This window comes from Apteryx mantelli, chromosome Z (genome assembly GCF_036417845.1).
Source record: "Apteryx mantelli isolate bAptMan1 chromosome Z, bAptMan1.hap1, whole genome shotgun sequence".
Classification (NCBI taxonomy): Eukaryota; Metazoa; Chordata; class Aves; order Apterygiformes; family Apterygidae; genus Apteryx; species Apteryx mantelli.
In genome coordinates, this window is record NC_090020.1 from 28,232,749 (window position 1) to 28,251,714 (window position 18,966).

Below are 18,966 nucleotides of genomic sequence, written 5' to 3' on the forward strand. Positions count from 1 at the left end.
GGAGCCAAATCAAAAAGTCCTTTTTAAGCACATTTACCAAATTCAAAGTTAGTCCACTGTTTAATCAGTAGCTATTATAACAGCTTTATGTGATCATATATAAAACCAGAATTTCTGAATTCTGAAATATTCTGAAGCTATTTCTTCCAAATATAGTTACCATTAGATTCATAGTCTTTAAGACCAAAAGAAAACATTGTGGTCATCCAGTCAATCCATCTTTGTCCGTATGCCTTACAGCTTTCTGGAATTCATTTCTATTTAAAGCAGAGCATAAGTTTTAAAAATCTTCCAGTTTTAAATAAGACATTTCCAACAATGGAGAGTTTGCACAGGTTTTTAGGTTGTTCTCTGAGTTAAATGTTTTTGTGTTATCTGAGTTCCTCTAGCTTCAACTTCTAGTCATTTGACCTTGCTCTGACTTTGTGTGTGAGTTGAAAAATACTGCCCTGGCAGTTTGGTTACCTGCATATGTGTTTGGACACTGTGACGTGAACACCCATCAACTTCCCGTACCTCAGCTAAGAGCACCTCCTCGAACCACTCAGCTGTGGATCTGTTTCTCTCTTTGTTCATTGCTCTCGCACCTCTTCCCTGGATCCTTGCTGTATCAATGTGTTCCTTTGCTTTGGATGTGGGAAGCTGACAGTGAGAGCTGCAGCAGTACTTTTAAGGAGCTTTTAATCTGTTGTCTGATGATAATACATTGGTGTAATCCACCAGAGTCTACTTTCATCTTTTGGTCCATCCTATCAGCAGGTAAATGAAATGGACAGATGATTAGAGATATGATAAAAGTACTAATAGGAAAGACTATGAAAGGCCTTATGATTTCTGAAGCCCCTGAAATGTCTGCCCTGGTGAGAGCAGACAACTTTTGTAGCGCATCCCAGATGATGTCAAACAAAGCTTATGTTTGTATAGTTCAAAGGATGCATGTTTGCATGCTTGAAGACTGTTCTGGTCAGAGGAAAAAAGGTTTTGTTGGTACAGAGAGTGTTCGTAGCCTGTAATCATATAAAGAGCCACATTTTTAGTAGGCCATTTTAAAATCCTTTTATCCTAACAGAAGACAAAGTAAAAATAGCTCATAAAGATTGCTATTGAGTGACATAAACATAGATAACAGAAATTTTGGCAAGGCTGTTCTGACCAAACTGTATCCTCATGTAAGTGATCTGATTGGAGGTTGAAAAGCTTTGATATATTCAGTTGGAAAGTCTGTCCCGTAAATGACAGCCATGGAAATAATGCTCTTTGTTTTCCTCTTCTGAATTTGTAATATGGAAGAATACTGTGAATTATGAGCGCAGAGAAGTGGACCCATAACTAAATGATTGTTTTTGGCACACTTCTAATATCAAAACGTGCACTGGGCCTGTCAGGGAGCTTAAAAGCCAAGATGTTGCCACTGTTTCAGATTTAAAATACAGAAGAGCAGTAACCAGTATGTTCGTTAATCAAGCATCACTCCAGCTTTTATGTGGTCTGACTTGCAGAAATTGAGACATACCACCTCAATGAAAGCACTGTCAGCGGTTCTTGGGGTGTGGGAATAGTACTTCCATTGGAAGATAACATTTGCTTTTCTTCAGCCTACTGGATTAGGGAAGGAAACTTCGATCCTTTCTCATTTGTCTGGGGCATTGGACTGCAGATCTCCCTGAGACTGGATACGTACGTCTTTCACAGACAACTCTTACAGAGTATTTTAGAAGGTGATGATGATGTTTAAGAGCTGCAGCAACCAGTGTTTTAATAACCGCAAACTTACTGCCAGCTCCAAACTCCAGTCCAGTTCAGGGCAAGAAGAGGTATGGTAGAGTCAGGTCACAGGTTGAGGAAGAAAGATTAAGTCATCAGTGGCTTAAAGGACCCAGGACATTTCTCCTGCTCTTTTTTGCACTACAGCCTGTGCGGGAGGAGACTGCTAACGATTCCCCGGTCTTGATTTGAAGTGATGGATCAGAGACAAACATGCTAGCCATGGAAGAAATAGGAGTATTCATCAAATTGTGCTAGAAATACATCTGTAGTGCCAAATAAATAGTGAAATGGGATGGTGTAAAATATGCCGTTGATATTTCCAAAAAGAGCAAAATGCAATTATTTTTATGTTTCAAAACTCTAAAACTGAAGCTTGAGATAAGTACCTTTGGCCTGATTCTGAATTCTAAATATATACTTCTAGGTATAGGCTGTAAACAGGGTATGTTTGAAAAAGAATTGGTCCTGTTCTTGAGATTAGGGATGTACTAAACAGCAGTGATACAGGATGGAAAAAACAAAATGTGATCAACTTTTTTGTAACTTAAGCACTCTGATATCAGAAGACTGCTTGATTTGATATTTGGTTTATGCTTTTGTGACTGAATTTTTCCACGCTGGATTTATTTCCATGATGGCAAAGCATCATTAAGCAAAAGAGCTGGAAACACACTGAGCAATAGGTGATAGTTTCTTCTTTTGCAGAAAGCAACAATAGTATATGAGGGCTATTTCAAATGCTTTTTGGCCAGCAAAGAGAATACTCAAGAGAAGCATTCTGTATTTGCTTTGGTAATACCAGTATACCACTGTGGGATATTATATATCACTTAATTATGGAATGTTTCTACTGTCTCAATAATTCTTAGTGCATCTGCTGAATTGCTGTGGATATCTATGATAATAGATGCCATGGCAAACCTTCAACTGAATCTACACACTTGGAATTATGCTGGTATTTTTGACGGCAAAATTTGGCCTAGTAGGAGATTTGTCTTACTAAGAATTTGTTTAGTACATTATTTAAGGCCATCTGAAATTAGCATGTGCAGATGTCTGAAGGACTTAAATGATTTATGACAGGAGTTATTAAACTAGCCCAAGGAAAGAAAAAATCTCATTAGAAATTTCTACAGTTTTTTTTTTAATATCATCGTTGCTACCAAGATAGTTCAACTGCCAGATGTTAGACTCTAAAGCTAATTAAGTTAGAGGGTTTAAAAGTTCATTCCCTGGTAGACACTGGATTCAGCATCAGGTTTTCAGTTTATTAAGAAGATGCAATTTTAAGTATAAGTTAGATGAAGTTGCAACATATCAGTTTGCATTCAGAGTGATATTAATACTAATCACAGAATCACAGAATGGCTGAGGTTGGAAGGGACCTCTGGAGATCATCTAGTTCAACCCCCCTGCTCAAGCAGGGTCACCTAGAGCACGTTGCACAGGATCGTGTCCAGGTGGGTTTTGAATATCTCCAGAGAAGGAGACTCCACAACCTCTCTGGGCAACCTGTTCCAGTGCTCTGTCACCCTCACAGTGAAGAAGTCTTTCCTCATGTTCAGATGGAACTGTCTGTGTTTCAGTTTGTGCCCGTTGCCTCGCGTCCTGTCACTGGGCACCACTGAAAAGAGTCTGGCTCCATCCTCTCGACACCCTCCCTTCAGATACTTGTACACGTTTATAAGATCTCCTCTCAGCCTTCTCTTCTGCAGGCTGAACAGGCCCAGCTCTCTTAGCCTTTCCTCATAAGAGAGATGCTCCAGTCCCCTAATCATCTTTGTAGCCCTTCGCTGGACTTGCTCCAGTAGTGCCACATCCCTCTTGTACTGGGGAGCCCAGAACTGGACGCAGTACTCCAGATGTGGCCTCACCAGGGCTGAGCAGGGGGGCAGGATCACCTCCCTTGACCTGCTGGCAACACTCTTCCTGATGCACCCCAGGATACCACTGGCCTTCTTGGCCACAAGGGCACATTGCTGCCTCATGCTTAACTTGGTGTCCACCAGCACTCCCAGGTCCTTCTCCGCAGAGCTGCTTTCCAGCAGGTCAGCCCCCAACCTGTCCTGGTGCCTGGGGTTATTCCTCCCCAGGTGCAGGACCCTGCACTTGCCTTTGTTGAACTTCATGAGGTTCCTCTCCGCCCACCTCTCCAGCCTGTCCAGGTCTCTCTGACTGGCAGCACAGCCCTCTGGGGTATCGGCCACTCCTCCGAGTTTTGTATCGTCAGCAAACTTGCTGAGGGTGCACTCTGTGCCTTCATCCAGGTCATTGATGAAGACGTTGAACAAGACTGGACCCAGGACTGACCCCTGGGGGACACCGCTAGCTACAGGCCTCCAACTAGACTCTGCACCACTGATCACAACCCTCTGAGCTCTGCCATTCAGCCAGTTCTCAATCCACCTCACTGTCTGCTCATCCAGCCCGCACTTCCTGAGCTTGTCTATGAGGATGTTATGGGAGACAGTGTCAAAAGCCTTGCTGAAGTCAAGGTAGACAACATCCACAGCTCTCTCCTCATCTACCCAGCCAGTCATTCCATCAGAGAAGGCTATCAGATTGGTTAGGCATGATTTCCCCTTGGTGAAGCCATGCTGACTACTCCTGATCACCTTCTTTTCCTCCACATGCGTGGAGATGGCTTCCAGGATGATCTGCTCCATCACCTTTCCAGGGATGGAGGTGAGGCTGAGTGGCCTGTAGTTCCCTGGGTGCTCCTTCTTGCCCTTTTTGAAGACTGGGGTGACACTGGCTTTCTTCCAGTCTTCAGGCACCTCTCCTGTTCTCCATGACCTTTCAAAGATGATGGAGAGTGGCTTAGCAATGACATCCGCCAGCTCCCTCCGCACTCGTGGGTGCATCCCATCAGGGCCCATGGATTTGTGGGTGTCAAGTTTGCTTAAATGATCTCTAACCCACTCCTCCTCCACCAAGGGAAAGTCTTCCTTTCTCCAGACTTTCTCTCTTGTCTCCAGGGTCTGGGGTTCCTGAGGGCTGGCCTGACCAGTAAAGACTGAAGCAAAGAAGGCATTCAGTAACTCTGCCTTCTCTGCATCCTTCGTCACCAGGGCACCCACCCCATTCAGCAAAGGGCCCACATTTTCCTAGTCTTCCTCTTGCTACTGATGTCTTTGAAGAAGCCCTTCTTGTTGTCCTTGACATCCCTTGCCAGATTTAATTCCAAACGGGCCTTAGCCTTCCTCATTGCATCCCTGCATACTCTGACAACGTTCCTATATTCCTCCCAAGTGGCCTGTCCCCCTTTCCACTTTCTGTAGACTTCCTTCTTCTGGTTGAGTTTTGCCAGGAGCTCCTTGCTCATCCGTGCAGGTCTCCTACCTCCTTTGCTTGACTTCCTACTCATAGGGATGCACCGCTCTTGAGCCTGGAGGAAGTGATGTTTGAATATTAACCAGCTCTCTTGAACCCCCCTTCCTCCTAGGGCCCTGACCCATGGGATTCCTCCAAGCAGGTCCCTGAAGAGGCCAAAGTTTGCTCTCCTCAAGTCCAGGGTTGCGATCCTACTTATTGCCCTGCCTCCTCCTCACAGGATCCTGAACTCCACCATCTCATGCTGTATTGAAATTCTTAAGACTATTATACTGTCCCAAGTCGAGATACACTATTGTTGTATGTAATGGTGTAAGCTTAGCTTTGGATACTGAACCAAGTAAATCTATCATTTGTAGTTTCTTTTAAAACCATGTATGAAGTGTGACCACGAATGATAGAGTAAGTAGCTTGTCTAAACACAACAGTTGCTTTTAAGTTGCAGTGAAGATCTTTCCTGACTTTTCCAAGGTTGAGTTATCTTAGGAGCTGAACCAGTAGCATTTGAGCTGGCTAGGGTACTCCATGTCTGAAAAAGGGAAGAATCCCATACTACTTGAAATGTGCTTTGTTTAAGACAACAGGGGCTGGTGCTGCAGGAAGCCACAAGAGAGGAGTCCGGGCTCCCTGGAACTTGTTCTCAGCTCTGCCACAAAGCTGCCGTGTGATTTTCAGCTTGTAATTTCGTACTGCTCTGTGGTCCACTGTGGTGCAGCATCTAAGAGAGGAGGTTGGGCAGAGGCTGTGCTCGTGTTCACTCAGCATTTGCTGCAGTTGCACCAATGAATATGAAACCTGATAAGAGACTTCCCCAGGGAGGAAAGATGTGGGGTCTTTTTGCTGCTGCTACTTCATTGTTCCCTACCTTTCCAGTGGGACATGAGTCTTGGCCAGTTGCAGGCAAGTTGAGCTGCTCCAAAATTTCAGTGTGATGCCTGTCTTCCACAGAAGTTCTGTCTGTTAATAAACTCTTGGGGCGGAGGGACTGCATCACCACCTCCACCTGGGATATGAATTTCTTCTTTCTCTTCTCAACATGTTTCTCTAAAGTCCTGTTCCTAAAGCAGGAATACACTGTTGTGACCACACACAGTTGTAGACTGAGGTGTATTGATATTTGTAAAGGGCTCTGAAGTGCTGGGATGGGAAGGGTATAGTGGAAAGGCAAAGGGTTTATGTACATTAAAATGAACATCTTTAGATGAATGCACCTCATGTATGTGGAGGTATGACTGTAGTGCTATAATGGATTATTTGTATGTAGCAAAATAGATAGAAACCTCTTATTAATATCAGGACTGACTGGCTTTTCTATGGCTGTGAGACAGAAAAATATACTTTGAATTTCAGTTTTGTTCCACAGGTCAGGCTACTGTAGCTTGCCCTGCTGTTGTGTAGGATGTGTTTGTTTGGGCATAAGTGGTAATTTCAAATATTTTCTGCTTCTTCCTTTCCTCCTTTGCTTTTCCTTTCTCTTCCAAGCCTGTCCTAACATCTGTTTCTTTTTTTATCTTGCTTTTTTTCAGAATATGTGTAGCATAATTATGACAAGTGTTTTGATTGTGGATTGTCATTGACCCTTGCTGAAGAAGTACTTTGTCAATCAACAAGAATGCATCACTTAGCACTACTGGATTCATTGATTTTTTTATGCCACTTTAGACCCCTGCAGTTTATAAAATGGTATCTGCAATAATTTTCCATGCTCTTGACCTATGTCAACAGCTACTTTATCCAACTGTCTTCATCTATTTTTATGTGCAAACTGGCTGCTGCTACTAAGAGTCAGAGAATACTGATAGGTTAGGAAAATAGCCTGGTGCTCAGTTGTGGCTGAAAAGAAACAAGCAGAATAGTCCCACTTTGGGGGTCTCACTTTTGTGATGCTGCACATAGGCAGGAGGAGGTGTCACTGGTCTCAATCACACTTCCTATGTGACTGAGGAACAGTTTGGGTCTCAAGTGTTCAATATCCAGAATATGGCCATTGGATATTGTTATATCCTCTGGATGCTCTTTAATTTTGAAAATTTTGACTTCTTTTTCTTTCATTGGAAAGTGAAATGAAAACAGAGAGTGTTGTCAACTGGTATGTTTAAATAGAGATTGTGCTGCAGAAAATCACATGACAGGCCAACTAGAATGTATAAATGACTGGTTTTCACTATCATGTCCCGTAGGAACAGTTCTAGGATTTTTCTCTTATGGTCTAATGAAATAATAGATTCTGGGTAGGAAATATATTCCCTACTTCAGAGTTAGGGTCTTTTTTTCCCCATGCATGCTCTCCTCATTTGCTATCTCAGAGTGTCCCGACTTCACTCCTGTCCTTCTTCAACTTGATGTGTTCAAATTCACTTACAGATAAACATGAAGATGGTTCAAACTAGGGAAGAGTCAAGTACACAAGGTGCGGCCTGAGGACGTCTCACAGGGAGGCAGGCTGCTATACCAGAATAATTCCTTCTGCTGACAAACTCTAAGTGAAAGTGCAGCGATGCTGTCCAGCCCCAGCTTGCCACATGATGAGTGTTGCCCTTTTGCTCATCCAACCTGACTTCATACAGATTCATTGCTTGTTTGGTGATACTTTCCACGTCCCCCATCTGAATTTTCTCTCCCTTTTTCTCTTTAATTTATGGGGCTCCTGTGACACCTGCTTTCTTGTTATCTGAGCAGGAATTTCTGATTTCTTCTTACAGACATAGGACAGATTGAGGTGAGTGATGGCAGTACAAGGGATAAAGCAGTGACTTTATCTGGGAGTGGCACATTCAGCAGCTTCTCTTCACACACTGAAGATCCACACCTTCATGTTTCATTCTGGGATGTTAAAATAATAGATTCTGGATATGACATTTATTCCCTACTTCAGAGTTAGGGTCTTTTTATGTGTGCTCTCCTCATACTGGAAAGAACGATGCCTTTAGCTTGTCTGTAACTTCTGCTATTTAATAATTACATTTTCATATATTGGATTTGCTTACATAGTTCTAGGCAGCTACACATTTCTAATCAAACTGAAAATATTTACTCAAGCAGACCTCCTCATCATATATTTTAAAAACAAAATAACAACTCTTTCACAAGAGTATCCAGTGTGTGTATATGTTAAAAATTGCATTGCTTTGATAAAATAGGTGGATTTTTTTTTCATCATGTTAATTTTTTTCCCCATTTTTCCAACATGTTGGGTTTTTTTTCTTTTCACGGTTTATTGCACTGGAAAAGGTCCTAACGCAACATTCTTATATAGGGCTGCTTTTCCATGAATTCTGTTGAATGAATGAGAGGGAAACTAGTAGAAAATAGTTTTGTTTCACATAGAGATAACATTTCATTATATATTTTAGCACTTAAGGAGAATAAAAGAGTGGTGTGCTTGAAATAGTTCAGAGCAGCTTTTATTCCATAGCATGGTTTCATGCAGGCCTCTGAAGAAGAGCTGCATTGTGTACAGAACAACCCTGTGAGTGCTGAAGTGAGGAGACTGCAAATGATGATTTTTTAAAATAGTTTGGTCTCCAATCTGGCTTGGCTTTGATTTCTAGACATTCAGGAAATGGAACTTTCGAAGCTGAAGTCAATGGGAAAATGTGCACTGTTCCCCCTCAGTAAGTGTGACTTTATGGAAATGTTAAAATGCACTTCATTGTTTGCATAGAGTCTCCTTTTGGCAAGAAATGAGAATCTGTATAATCAATTACTCCAGAGATTTTCCTTCAAGGCCTATGGGTTAGGAAGTGTGGACACTTTTTAAAACCAAATATTTTTATACAAATGAACTCTTTTCATACAGAATCAAACAAATCCAAGATACACCAGGCATCTGACAGAGAAATGTGAATAAAATACCCATAAAATACTCAAAGGAAATATATGCCAGTGTACTAAAATAACTGCTGAGTCTTGGCCTAGTCTTCATTAATATAATCCAGTGATCGCACAATTTAGTTTAGACTGAGGACTACCAACAGGTTTTTCTGTTCACTTGTTAGAGAAGAAGCCCAAACCCTGTAATTCAGTAGGGTGAGCTATTCTATTTTCATAGAAATGGTGTTTTCTGTAAATTAAATTTTATGCACTCACTTCTCAGCTGAGAAAGCGGGTTTCCTGTGATGGTTTTAATTATATTCCAGATGTGTATTTCAGTACATCCTCAGTGCAATTGTAAAAGCAATTATCAAGATCCCAGCAGAAGGTGTTTGTGAATAATCCTACAGACAAGGCTATAATCATGGCTGTGCTCAGATATACTGTGTTGTTTTGGGTTACTCTGTCTTGCATCCTGCCCTGTCTCTCTCATGGGAGTGCACAGAGTCCGAATGGCCATTTTCACTTCCCCTTCCAAATTTGTGGGTAGCTGTAGGTGCCCAGCATGGCCCAATCTTTTACACTGGTTCCATCATTACAGAGCTACCTGCGCTATCCTCCCATATGCATGCTCACACAAACATGCTGTTTGTCCCTCTCTGTATTTATAGGACATCAAATGGCTATTTTATTTATAACAGTTTTATGCTTACATAAAATTGTCATTTGGCCATGTGGGAAGAAAAGGAGTTATGTTTCTTTTTCTGGCTTTGGGTCTGATCATGCAAGCTGGACAGCCCTTCGTAAAATGACTCTTTCATATATTTTCCCTAACTCTGCTAGGAGTTGAGGAAACTGAAATTATGGACAAAATCCAGTATGTAGTAGGGGCAGGCCCTGTGACACATTATCTGAAGCACAGTCACTTAACTTTTTTGTTAAAGGCAGTAAATAAGATACTGAAGAATGTCTATCCATACTTCACTAAAATCTAACCACCTAAGATAACACTGACTTGCAGATTAACTCAGCCTACATATATACGTATAAACAAATTCTTTACGTGTCAAGTTATTGTTCCAATGAACTGGGATGGTACAATGAGACGGTGTTTATGATTGCTTGGACTAAAGAACTGTCTGATAAGTGCTCTCCATAGCATAATCTGAAACAAAGGGAACAAAGGAATTTTTCTGAGACATCAATGTATGGATATATCAGTCTCCGCAAGTGCTATGTTGCCTTTACTTTCAGTTTTTTTAATAGTCAGCAGATATTTACAGCTGAATAGGCAGTAAATAAATACATATTTTCACAGTGAATAGTAAAGAGTTTGCCGTTTTTCTTGTCAGGAAAACCCCTTCTCATTCCTCCATAGAGAAATGCTATTAGGTTATCCAAGTTCTGCTTAAACTTGTCTGTGTTACGCAGTCTCCTGGACCATTTACACTCCTCTGGCTACATTTACAAAAGAAATAAGTTTTCAGAAACCTCTAACAGTTGCTAATGATAGTGCTTGCAGCAATCCTGATGCAGAGGACTTCATAATGCCAATTTAAATGCCATGGGATCTTGACTTGCAACTCCTCTAAGCAATAGCAGTATTGTTGCCTACCTTCTTCCATTAATTTTCCTGCATTTAAGTTGGAGTTAGCAGTGGTAGAGAGGGTGAAAATTTAAACTTCTTCTGCTGAGTTTATCTAATTCTTTTTTCTTTGGGGACATCTTTACACCAGTATCAGATCCTGAAATTGTGTTGGGGATGGGCATTTATAACTCCTTCCTGCAGACTCAAATATGAGTGAGTTTTGTAATGAGTTGCCCTGCCTGGCATGGCATGCTCTGTATGCACTCATAGCATATGAAGGGTTGAAATTTGTTGACTTAAACCACTTTCAGCATAACTTTTAAGGACATGGTAACATGCTCTTGTGATTCATTTCTACAGCTAAGGGATGAGTCAAGGTGATGGCACTCTGACAGCACAGAAGCTTTAGACCCCTCATTCAGCTGAAAATGTTTCTAGTAATGTTAGCCAAATCTGATAGTAAGGTTTGGAAGGTGGATCATGCTAATAACAAAACAGAGTCAGCTACTGAGTCAGAGGTGAAATGGTATGTGGGATGCCCCTCAGCTGGCTTCTGATGTGTTGGGAGAGCTGAGCTGCCTGTGAAGAAAGAAACTTAGGATAAAAAAAGATAGCTTTGCTGTGGGGATCTGGAAGAGAAAGCATGTGTTAGGAGCAGGTGACAAGGAAGTAGGGTTCATTATAAATCTGTCAGGTGTCAGCCTTTTTTGATGGAGGGGATCTCCAGTTAAAAGGGATCTTGAACCCACTTTAAATCAGTCTCTTCAATCTTAAGACTTAGTGCTTGCCAAAGTCTTTGGCTCTCCCTCTTTTGGCCTCTGGTCAGATACACTATACATCTTGCAGGCCTCCAGACTTTGCTACCACAAATGGCACCAAAGACTGATGACCTGCCTGTTTCTGCTGAAGGGACCTCTGGGTCATGTAAGATCTGAAGGTAGCAGTCAGTTCTAGGCTTCTTGAGAGGAAGTCCACCAAGATGAATGTCAGCCCAAGCTGAAAGAGGAGCTGAGTAACCAGGAGAGAAAGGCACCTTATCCAATTTCTCAGTTCTCTCAAAAGTGGAAAGGCATTTACCAGAAGATTTAACAGAGAAATGGTTTCTGTGTGACCACTAGCAGACAGATAGTCCATATTCTTCAACTGCATAATTTCTCCTGTGGAAGCATACAGAAGTATACTGTTGACCCTGAAGGTAATTCTTGGCAAGGGGAAAAATTCAGTTCTTCCTTATAAAGAAAATCATGAAGCTTTGCCAACCAGTAGAAGCAATATCCTAGGAATGCTCCCAAGCAGAATTCAGGGATGCCTTTCTGTGTTTTCACCTGGAAGGAGAGGACAGAAGCCAAAGTAGTATGGACCTCAAGCAAAATTTCTGTTAATGTCAATGGTGTTTTGTCTGTGTAGGGATCCCACAATTTGAAGCTGAGGATGCATAGTGGAGACATTAGCCTGCTAAGGAAAAATATTAATACCATCCCTGACAAATATTAATACCATCTCCCAAAGAGAAATACGTGAGCTGAAAATAAATTTCTTTTATATATATTTATGTGTGTGTGCATGCACAGATATTCATAAACAGCACAAATCTAAGGTGCAGAATTGGTTACCAGTAGGAAATGGCTGTCTTGCTTGGGAAGATGTGAACTGAATTTTTACTGTTATATCCTCTGAAAAAATTCAGCAGAAATATGAGCTGTCAGGAAGATAGATGCATATCAGTATAACCTTGCTTTGTCTGTGGATAGTTTATATTATTTACATTTATAGAAACTAGCTCCCATTTAGACAGAAATGATGTGCTGTAAGGTCACTTTTGGTGTTGCCCTTTCTGGATGTGTCCTGAATCTTTGAAGAGGTACCTGACAGACAAGAAACTGGCTTTCAGAACTAGATTTTTAACCCTGATCTTTGTTTTTCTGTTTCAAGCTCTTTTTTTGTTGTTGTTGTAATTTAACCTGTTGCTCAGTATCTAGCTGTTTCTTTCGGGGAAGCACTGTAGGATAAAATGAAGTCCCCAAAAGCCTGGATGAGTCAATCTTGACAACAAGTCACAGTGCTATAAAATACAGTTTAATTTTGTTTCTCCACTCCAGGTGGTCAGGCCACTTAGATACTGGTTAAGTAAAACATTGAGTATGTTACTGAATATTTTGTTTTCAAGAACAAACTTAAATAAAAGAAAGAAAACTGTCAGAAACTTCATTTATTTCTCATTGTGATATGTTGTTAAGCTTTGTAGAAATAAATAGTTTTATAAATTTTAAAGAGGAGCGAGTCTGATAATGAAAAGTAATAAAATAATGGCATTGTTCAAAAGATGATAGCCAATGAAATCCTTCTAGCAGGGGTTTAATAGTTGCCCATGGAGACTTGTAGCACTAACTAAATTGGACATATTCCCTAGTGAAAAATATGCCAAGGTGAGCTGTGCATTCCCACTGCCAAAATGAACTCTTTAACATGAAATATGTCTTGGACTCTGGTAATGGGAAACTTCCCAAGATTTCACACATTTCTTGATAATCTCCATGGAACCCTAACACTTACCAAATGTTTTCCTTGTTGGCAGGTGGAGTGGATACAACAGCAGGTGGTTAAAAGAAGGATAAAGAGGGATTATAAACCTGGTGGTACCCAATCCACTTATTTCAATGATCCCAAGTGGCCAAGCATGTGGTACATGGTAAGTAAGTAAAGGGTTACTGGTTCTGTTTCATGCTAGTGTTTAAGTTTGTCTGCTGTGATATTTTGAAAAGTGGCAAAATAGTATGTTCAGAAAAAGCAAACTTTCTTTACTGTTTTATGTAACTAATGAAGATTTGTAAACTCCTTACAAGTATTATAAAGAACTCCCAGTGGGCCTTGAAATAGGATACACTTATTAATGCATTCATTCATGAATTCTTCCTATTGCAAGATGCCTTGGGAATTTCTTAGTAGAGGATAAACTTTCAGCAATGGGAAGGGAAGGAACATAGCCACAATCTGTGAGAGCAGTGAACCCACTTGTTTTCAACGTGCTCAATTCACTGTCTGTAGGATCAATGTGATACAAATTTCTTGTGTCCTGAAACACAAGAAGAGAGCCCCAAACAATGTCTTTTGAATGTTATATGTGCGTGCTTTTTAGTAATGAATAATTCTGTTGAAATAAATGGATTGTTTGTGCTGTTTTCTGTCTGCATGAGTTGCATGTTTTCTGAGCAAACTTTTTTTTTCCTGGTTACAGTCACAGTTAAAGCCTGGAGTGAAACTGTTTTTATTCAAGAAGTTTTTGAAAATATCTTCATTTTGCTTGGCAAGATGCAAATGAAAGGTTCATGTACTTAGTTTAAGAAAGTTGGGAGCAACAAGTTAGGCAATTGACTCCAGTTCACACACCTGCATTTTGGCTATTAAAGACTTGCTGTCTTTCCCTACTGTTCCATTGATATAGTTCTAATTCCTTACATCTTGTTTTCTCACTAGATCACCTATGTAGCTGAGAGTAGGGCACTCAGAAGGTTTATGACTTGATAGCTTTAACTGCTTCAGACAGGGAGGAAAATATGCCTTTTTGGAAACAATATGTAAAATGATTTTCCTGTAAGTAGACATTGTCTTTTCAGGTATTTGGCTAATTCCAAAGCGCTAGCTTATATTTTACGTGAATAAACAAGATTGTCCTAACACAGCTTAATTTTTTTTTTCAGATTTTATAATTATTTCATATTGGCTTGTAATTCATTCAGTTGCATACATTGAAAAACAAAAATGTAATATGTCTGCAGTAATTCACAACACTAACAGTCAGCTCAGACATTCAGAAGTCCTTGTCTTCAAGTATGTGCCATACGAGCATGTCATCAGTCAGCAGGTCTAGTAGCTTGTCTATTTGTTTCCAGAATTGCTGTATCTGAGTAAGAGACTAAGTAATACCCTGCTTCCAAAATTCTTCCTATATTTATTAAGCAGACCCTTTTATATTACTAGTAACCCTTTTCTTTTCCCATGGAAAAATGGCTCCATCTTACCTTTTCTGACCTACTGGATCTCTCAGTCTTTGAGGCAGTAACTCTCCTCATACACTAGAAATCTATTTCATTTATGTTTTATTGCAATATGTATTTATGTGGCTAAGGGAATTGGAACTCTGAAACCTTGAAAACAGCTTTTACCCAAAATGTAATGCTTTTCAGAAGCTGTTTGTGAAAGCTGTATTATTTTGGGTCACGGGATCATGGCAGGGCTTTTTCCCAGTCACAGAATCGCTGAGGCTGGGAGGCACCTCTGGAGATCATCTAGTCCAATCCTCCTGCGCAAGCAGGGTCACCTAAAGCACATTGATCGGGACCGTGTTCAGACGGCTTTTGAACGTCTCCAAGGAAGGAGAGACTCCACAATCTCTCTGGGCAACCTGTTTCAGTGCTCTGTCACCCTCACAGTGAAGAAGTTTTTCCTCATGTTCAGATGGAACTGTCTGTGTTTCAGTTTGTGCCTGTTGCCTCACGTCCTGTCACTGGGCACCACTGAAAAGAGTCTGGCTCCATCCTCTCGACACCCTCCCTTCAGATACTTGTACACATTGATAAGATCTCCTCCCAGCCTTCTCTTCTCCAGGATGAACAGGCCCAGCTCTCTCAGCCTTTCCTCATAAGAGAGATGCTCCAGTCCCCTAATCATCTTTGTGGCCCTTCGCTGGACTTGCTCCAGTAGTGCCACGTCCCTCTTGTACTGGGGAGCCCAGAACTGGACGCAGTACTCCAGATGTGGCCTCACCAGGGCTGAGCAGGGGGGCAGGATCACCTCCCTTGACCTGCCGGCAACACTCTTCCTGATGCACCCCAGGATACCACTGGCCTTCTTGGCCACAAGGGCACATTGCTGCCTCATGCTTAACTTGGTGTCCACCAGCACTCCCAGGTCCTTCTCGGCAGAGCTGCTTTCCAGCAGGTCAGCCCCCAACCTGTCCTGGTGCCTGGGGTTATTCCTCCCCAGGTGCAGGACCCTGCACTTGCCTTTGTTGAACTTCATGAGGTTCCTCTCCGCCCACCTCTCCAGCCTGTCCAGGTCTCTCTGAATGGCAGCACAGCCCTCTGGTGTATCAGCCACTCCTCCCAGTTTTGTATCGTCAGCAAACTTGCTGAGGGTGCACTCTGTGCCTTCATCCAGGTCATTGATGAAGACGTTGAACAAGACTGGACCCAGGACTGACCCCTGGGGGACACCGCTAGCTACAGGCCTCCAACTAGACTCTGCACCACTGATCACAACCCTCTGAGCTCTGCCATTCAGCCAGTTCTCAATCCACCTCACTGTCTGCTCATCCAGCCTGCACTTCCTGAGCTTGTCTATGAGGATGTTATGGGAGACAGTGTCAAAAGCCTTGCTGAAGTCAAGGTAGACAACATCCACAGCTCTCTCCTCATCTACCCAGCCAGTCATTCCATCAGAGAAGGCTATCAGATTGGTTAGGCATGATTTCCCCTTGGTGAAGCCATGCTGACTACTCCTGACCACCTTCTTTTCCTCCGCATGCTTAGAGAGGTCCTCCAGGATGAGCTGCTCCATCACCTTTCCAAGGATGGAGGTGAGGCTGACTGGCCTGTAGTTCCCTGGGTCCTCCTTCTTGCCCTTTTTGAAGACTGGGGTGACATTGGCTTTCTTCCAGTCTTCAGGCAAATTGAAATGTGTGTATTTGTCTTTCTCCTCTAATATGTGTGTTTACTCAATCTGCCCATCCTACAAATATGTGCATAAGGTGACAGACAGAGTCCAATAAATGGCAGTAGTTTGTGATATTGTGGCCTGTCAGTTCTGAAATACTTATTTTTTTAATTTTATTTCAGCATTTTTAATTGAAACTGGAACATAATAGTGATTTATCCTTATGTTGTCTGCTCTTATCACTATAAACTTTCAGCTTTGTATTAGAATAAAAAGAGGGAGGCCAAATTTCAAGAGAAAAATACTAGTAAAGCAAAAGTGATAAAGCCTACTAATACAGTTTACAGTAACTTGTGCAAATTCTCTTTTGTGCCCCTAGATTTGCATTCAAGGTTTTTACTATCACCATAGCTTTCTGGTGGGATTACACTGGTGGGTTTTCTTAAATTGACAATAGATACTTATAACAGTTGCCTCTAATTTTGTTTAGGAGGGAAACAGTCTGCCTAGCCACATTGCTTCATAGCTGCCTCGCCATTGTAAGCCTAATATGGAAAGCGCTTTAGGGCAACAAATGGACTTTACTGTTTGTCTTGTACAACTTTCAGAGTATTTTCAATTCTATACCTGTAGGAGAAAGCCCTCTTTTGCAGACACTCTGGGAAGGAGCTGCTCTTGGGTGATTGCATTTGTCTCCACTGAATAGCCCTGTGTATTTGTGGTGCCTTTAGTGGCAGTGGCTAGATGGCATCTTGTTGAGAGTGATCAATGAAGTATTAGGGAGTACATGATTTCAACAAGAGGGAATAGCTAAAAAATATGTGAATGAGTTGATTTCAGGACTGACTGGGGTCATTACCAGATATCCTCAAATGACTGTATTTGTGATTGTAGCCCTAGCTACTTTTGTTAATCTTGTTTATCTTTAGAAGTTGAAGAGAAAAAACAGGAATTCCAGGTTAGTTAATGTTTTCAGTCATTGCTATGTCAGAAAGAGGTTTTTAGGTTGCTGATTGCAAACTTGTTATTGAGAAAGTTATAAAGTATTATCATGTACAGATTTGCATTTTGATTAATTATTAACTTCGTTGTGGGTTAAGATTGATACCTTTGGCCGTTGAACTGGTATAATCTCTAACAGGGCTGTAAATGTAGTTCAGATGTGTTGACACAAGACCTTTTATTCAAAGACTTTGTCAAACAAAATCTCTGATTGATGTGTTTCCCCCCCAGCCTTTTTCTTCACAGGTACCTCCTCTTGTAATTGTAATAGACCTGGCTAGAAATAATACATTTTTGTTTGTGTGATATCCATGGCAAAAAGTTATGAGGGGGATTCAGAACTTCTCTCTCTTCTGGGTCACCACAAAGGTTAAAAGCATTTCTCAAGATCTATTCCATCAGCAAATTAAAAGTTCTTCTTTTATCTCAGTATTTTTCTCCCTTGACTGTAAACATGATTCCTAGAAAGAGTGGAGAGGTTAGGAATTTGTTACACTCATGGACAGAATCTGCAAGATATTTAGCATTTTACAGTTTTGTGGAAGCCAAAGGAAGCAGAACTTTCAGAGGCACTCATCACCTAAACAAATATGCTTGTACTTTTTGATAACTGATTACTCTATCTATTGAGAAATTTTTGCTGCTCATGCCTTCTAATACCTAGGAAAAGACAATCTTCTTTGGACTTCCCTCCCTCAAAGCAATCAAAGTTGAAAAAAAATTTGCTTTATCATAACCTCTGATTTTTGAGACATGTGCTTAACAGTGAAATAGGATCTATTTTTTAGATTAACTTGCACATGAAACTTCATGTGAGAGTCACTATTCAAACTGACCTACAGAGTTGGGCCCAGCTTGCTCAGAATGAACTGGTATCAAAGAAATAAAGTCAAAGGCAAAGCGACTCCGTAGTTAACGTCATTTTCTAAACTTTAGGTCAGGAGAGAGCTCCCAGTCCAGCAGGTTGTCCCCAGATTTCAGCTATCCATGTGTCATCATGTCATATCTAATACATTTCTTCTCATTCATTAGTATTGACAAAATATTCTGTTTGCCAATAACTGGATGAAATATATATAATCGGTTCGCATGACTGAAAGAGATTGAAGTCAACTCTAAAATCCTACTGCTATCTGAAACTGCTTTACTTTACTTGCCATTACAACAAACAGTGGCTTTGGAATGGACTAAGGGGACTTTGTGCCTAACCAATTTCACACTTCCTGCCAGTTTCCTCATCTTGTTTGAATGGGAAAATGGTCATAAAAAATGGAGAAGATGAATATAAAAATTTTAAAAAATATGGAAAGATGTGGTTAATATAACTAACTTTGACTTGCTTAGAAATTTATTAGACTTCAGTCACTAGACTCTCCTTGCTGACAGTTTCCTTTTGCTTCCGACTTCAGAAAAACCTGGTAGTCGTCAACTGAAACTGGAGTTACATAGGCACCACAATGCTTTGTTCTGCAACTGTAATCTAGCTCTGCTGTTACACTAGGCTCCATTGCATAATTTTGTAAAATAGAATGTAGCTGCAAGAAATTGATTTAACTATAGTTTATTTTTTAACTAACTGTCATTAGTGCAAAGGCACTGCCCCTCTCTTTGTAGTCAGTTCAGACGGGAGGAAGTCTTTTTCAACACTGATCAAGGATAATCCTCCCAGCGCTGTTATCAGCCCTGATATTGCTAATAATAATTGCTAGCACTAACAGGCCTCTCTAATTTGGAGAAGTTTCCATAGTCCCTGGTCCTACCATCTTCTTCCCACTCTGCTTGGCCTAGGTGCTGCTGGGCAGGAATTGAAT

The 18,966-nt window shown here is 41.1% G+C and overlaps 1 protein-coding gene across 1 annotated transcript in view; it reads left to right on the forward strand.

The window, feature by feature from the left end:
- The window catches only part of PCSK5 (proprotein convertase subtilisin/kexin type 5), a 259,883-nt gene that overhangs the window by 36,525 nt on the left and 204,392 nt on the right, over positions 1-18,966 (forward strand). Inside the window, exon 3 of the mRNA XM_067315277.1 lies at positions 13,077-13,190. Coding sequence (XP_067171378.1) covers positions 13,077-13,190 — 114 coding nt within the window. The remainder of the gene's footprint in view (positions 1-13,076; positions 13,191-18,966) is intronic.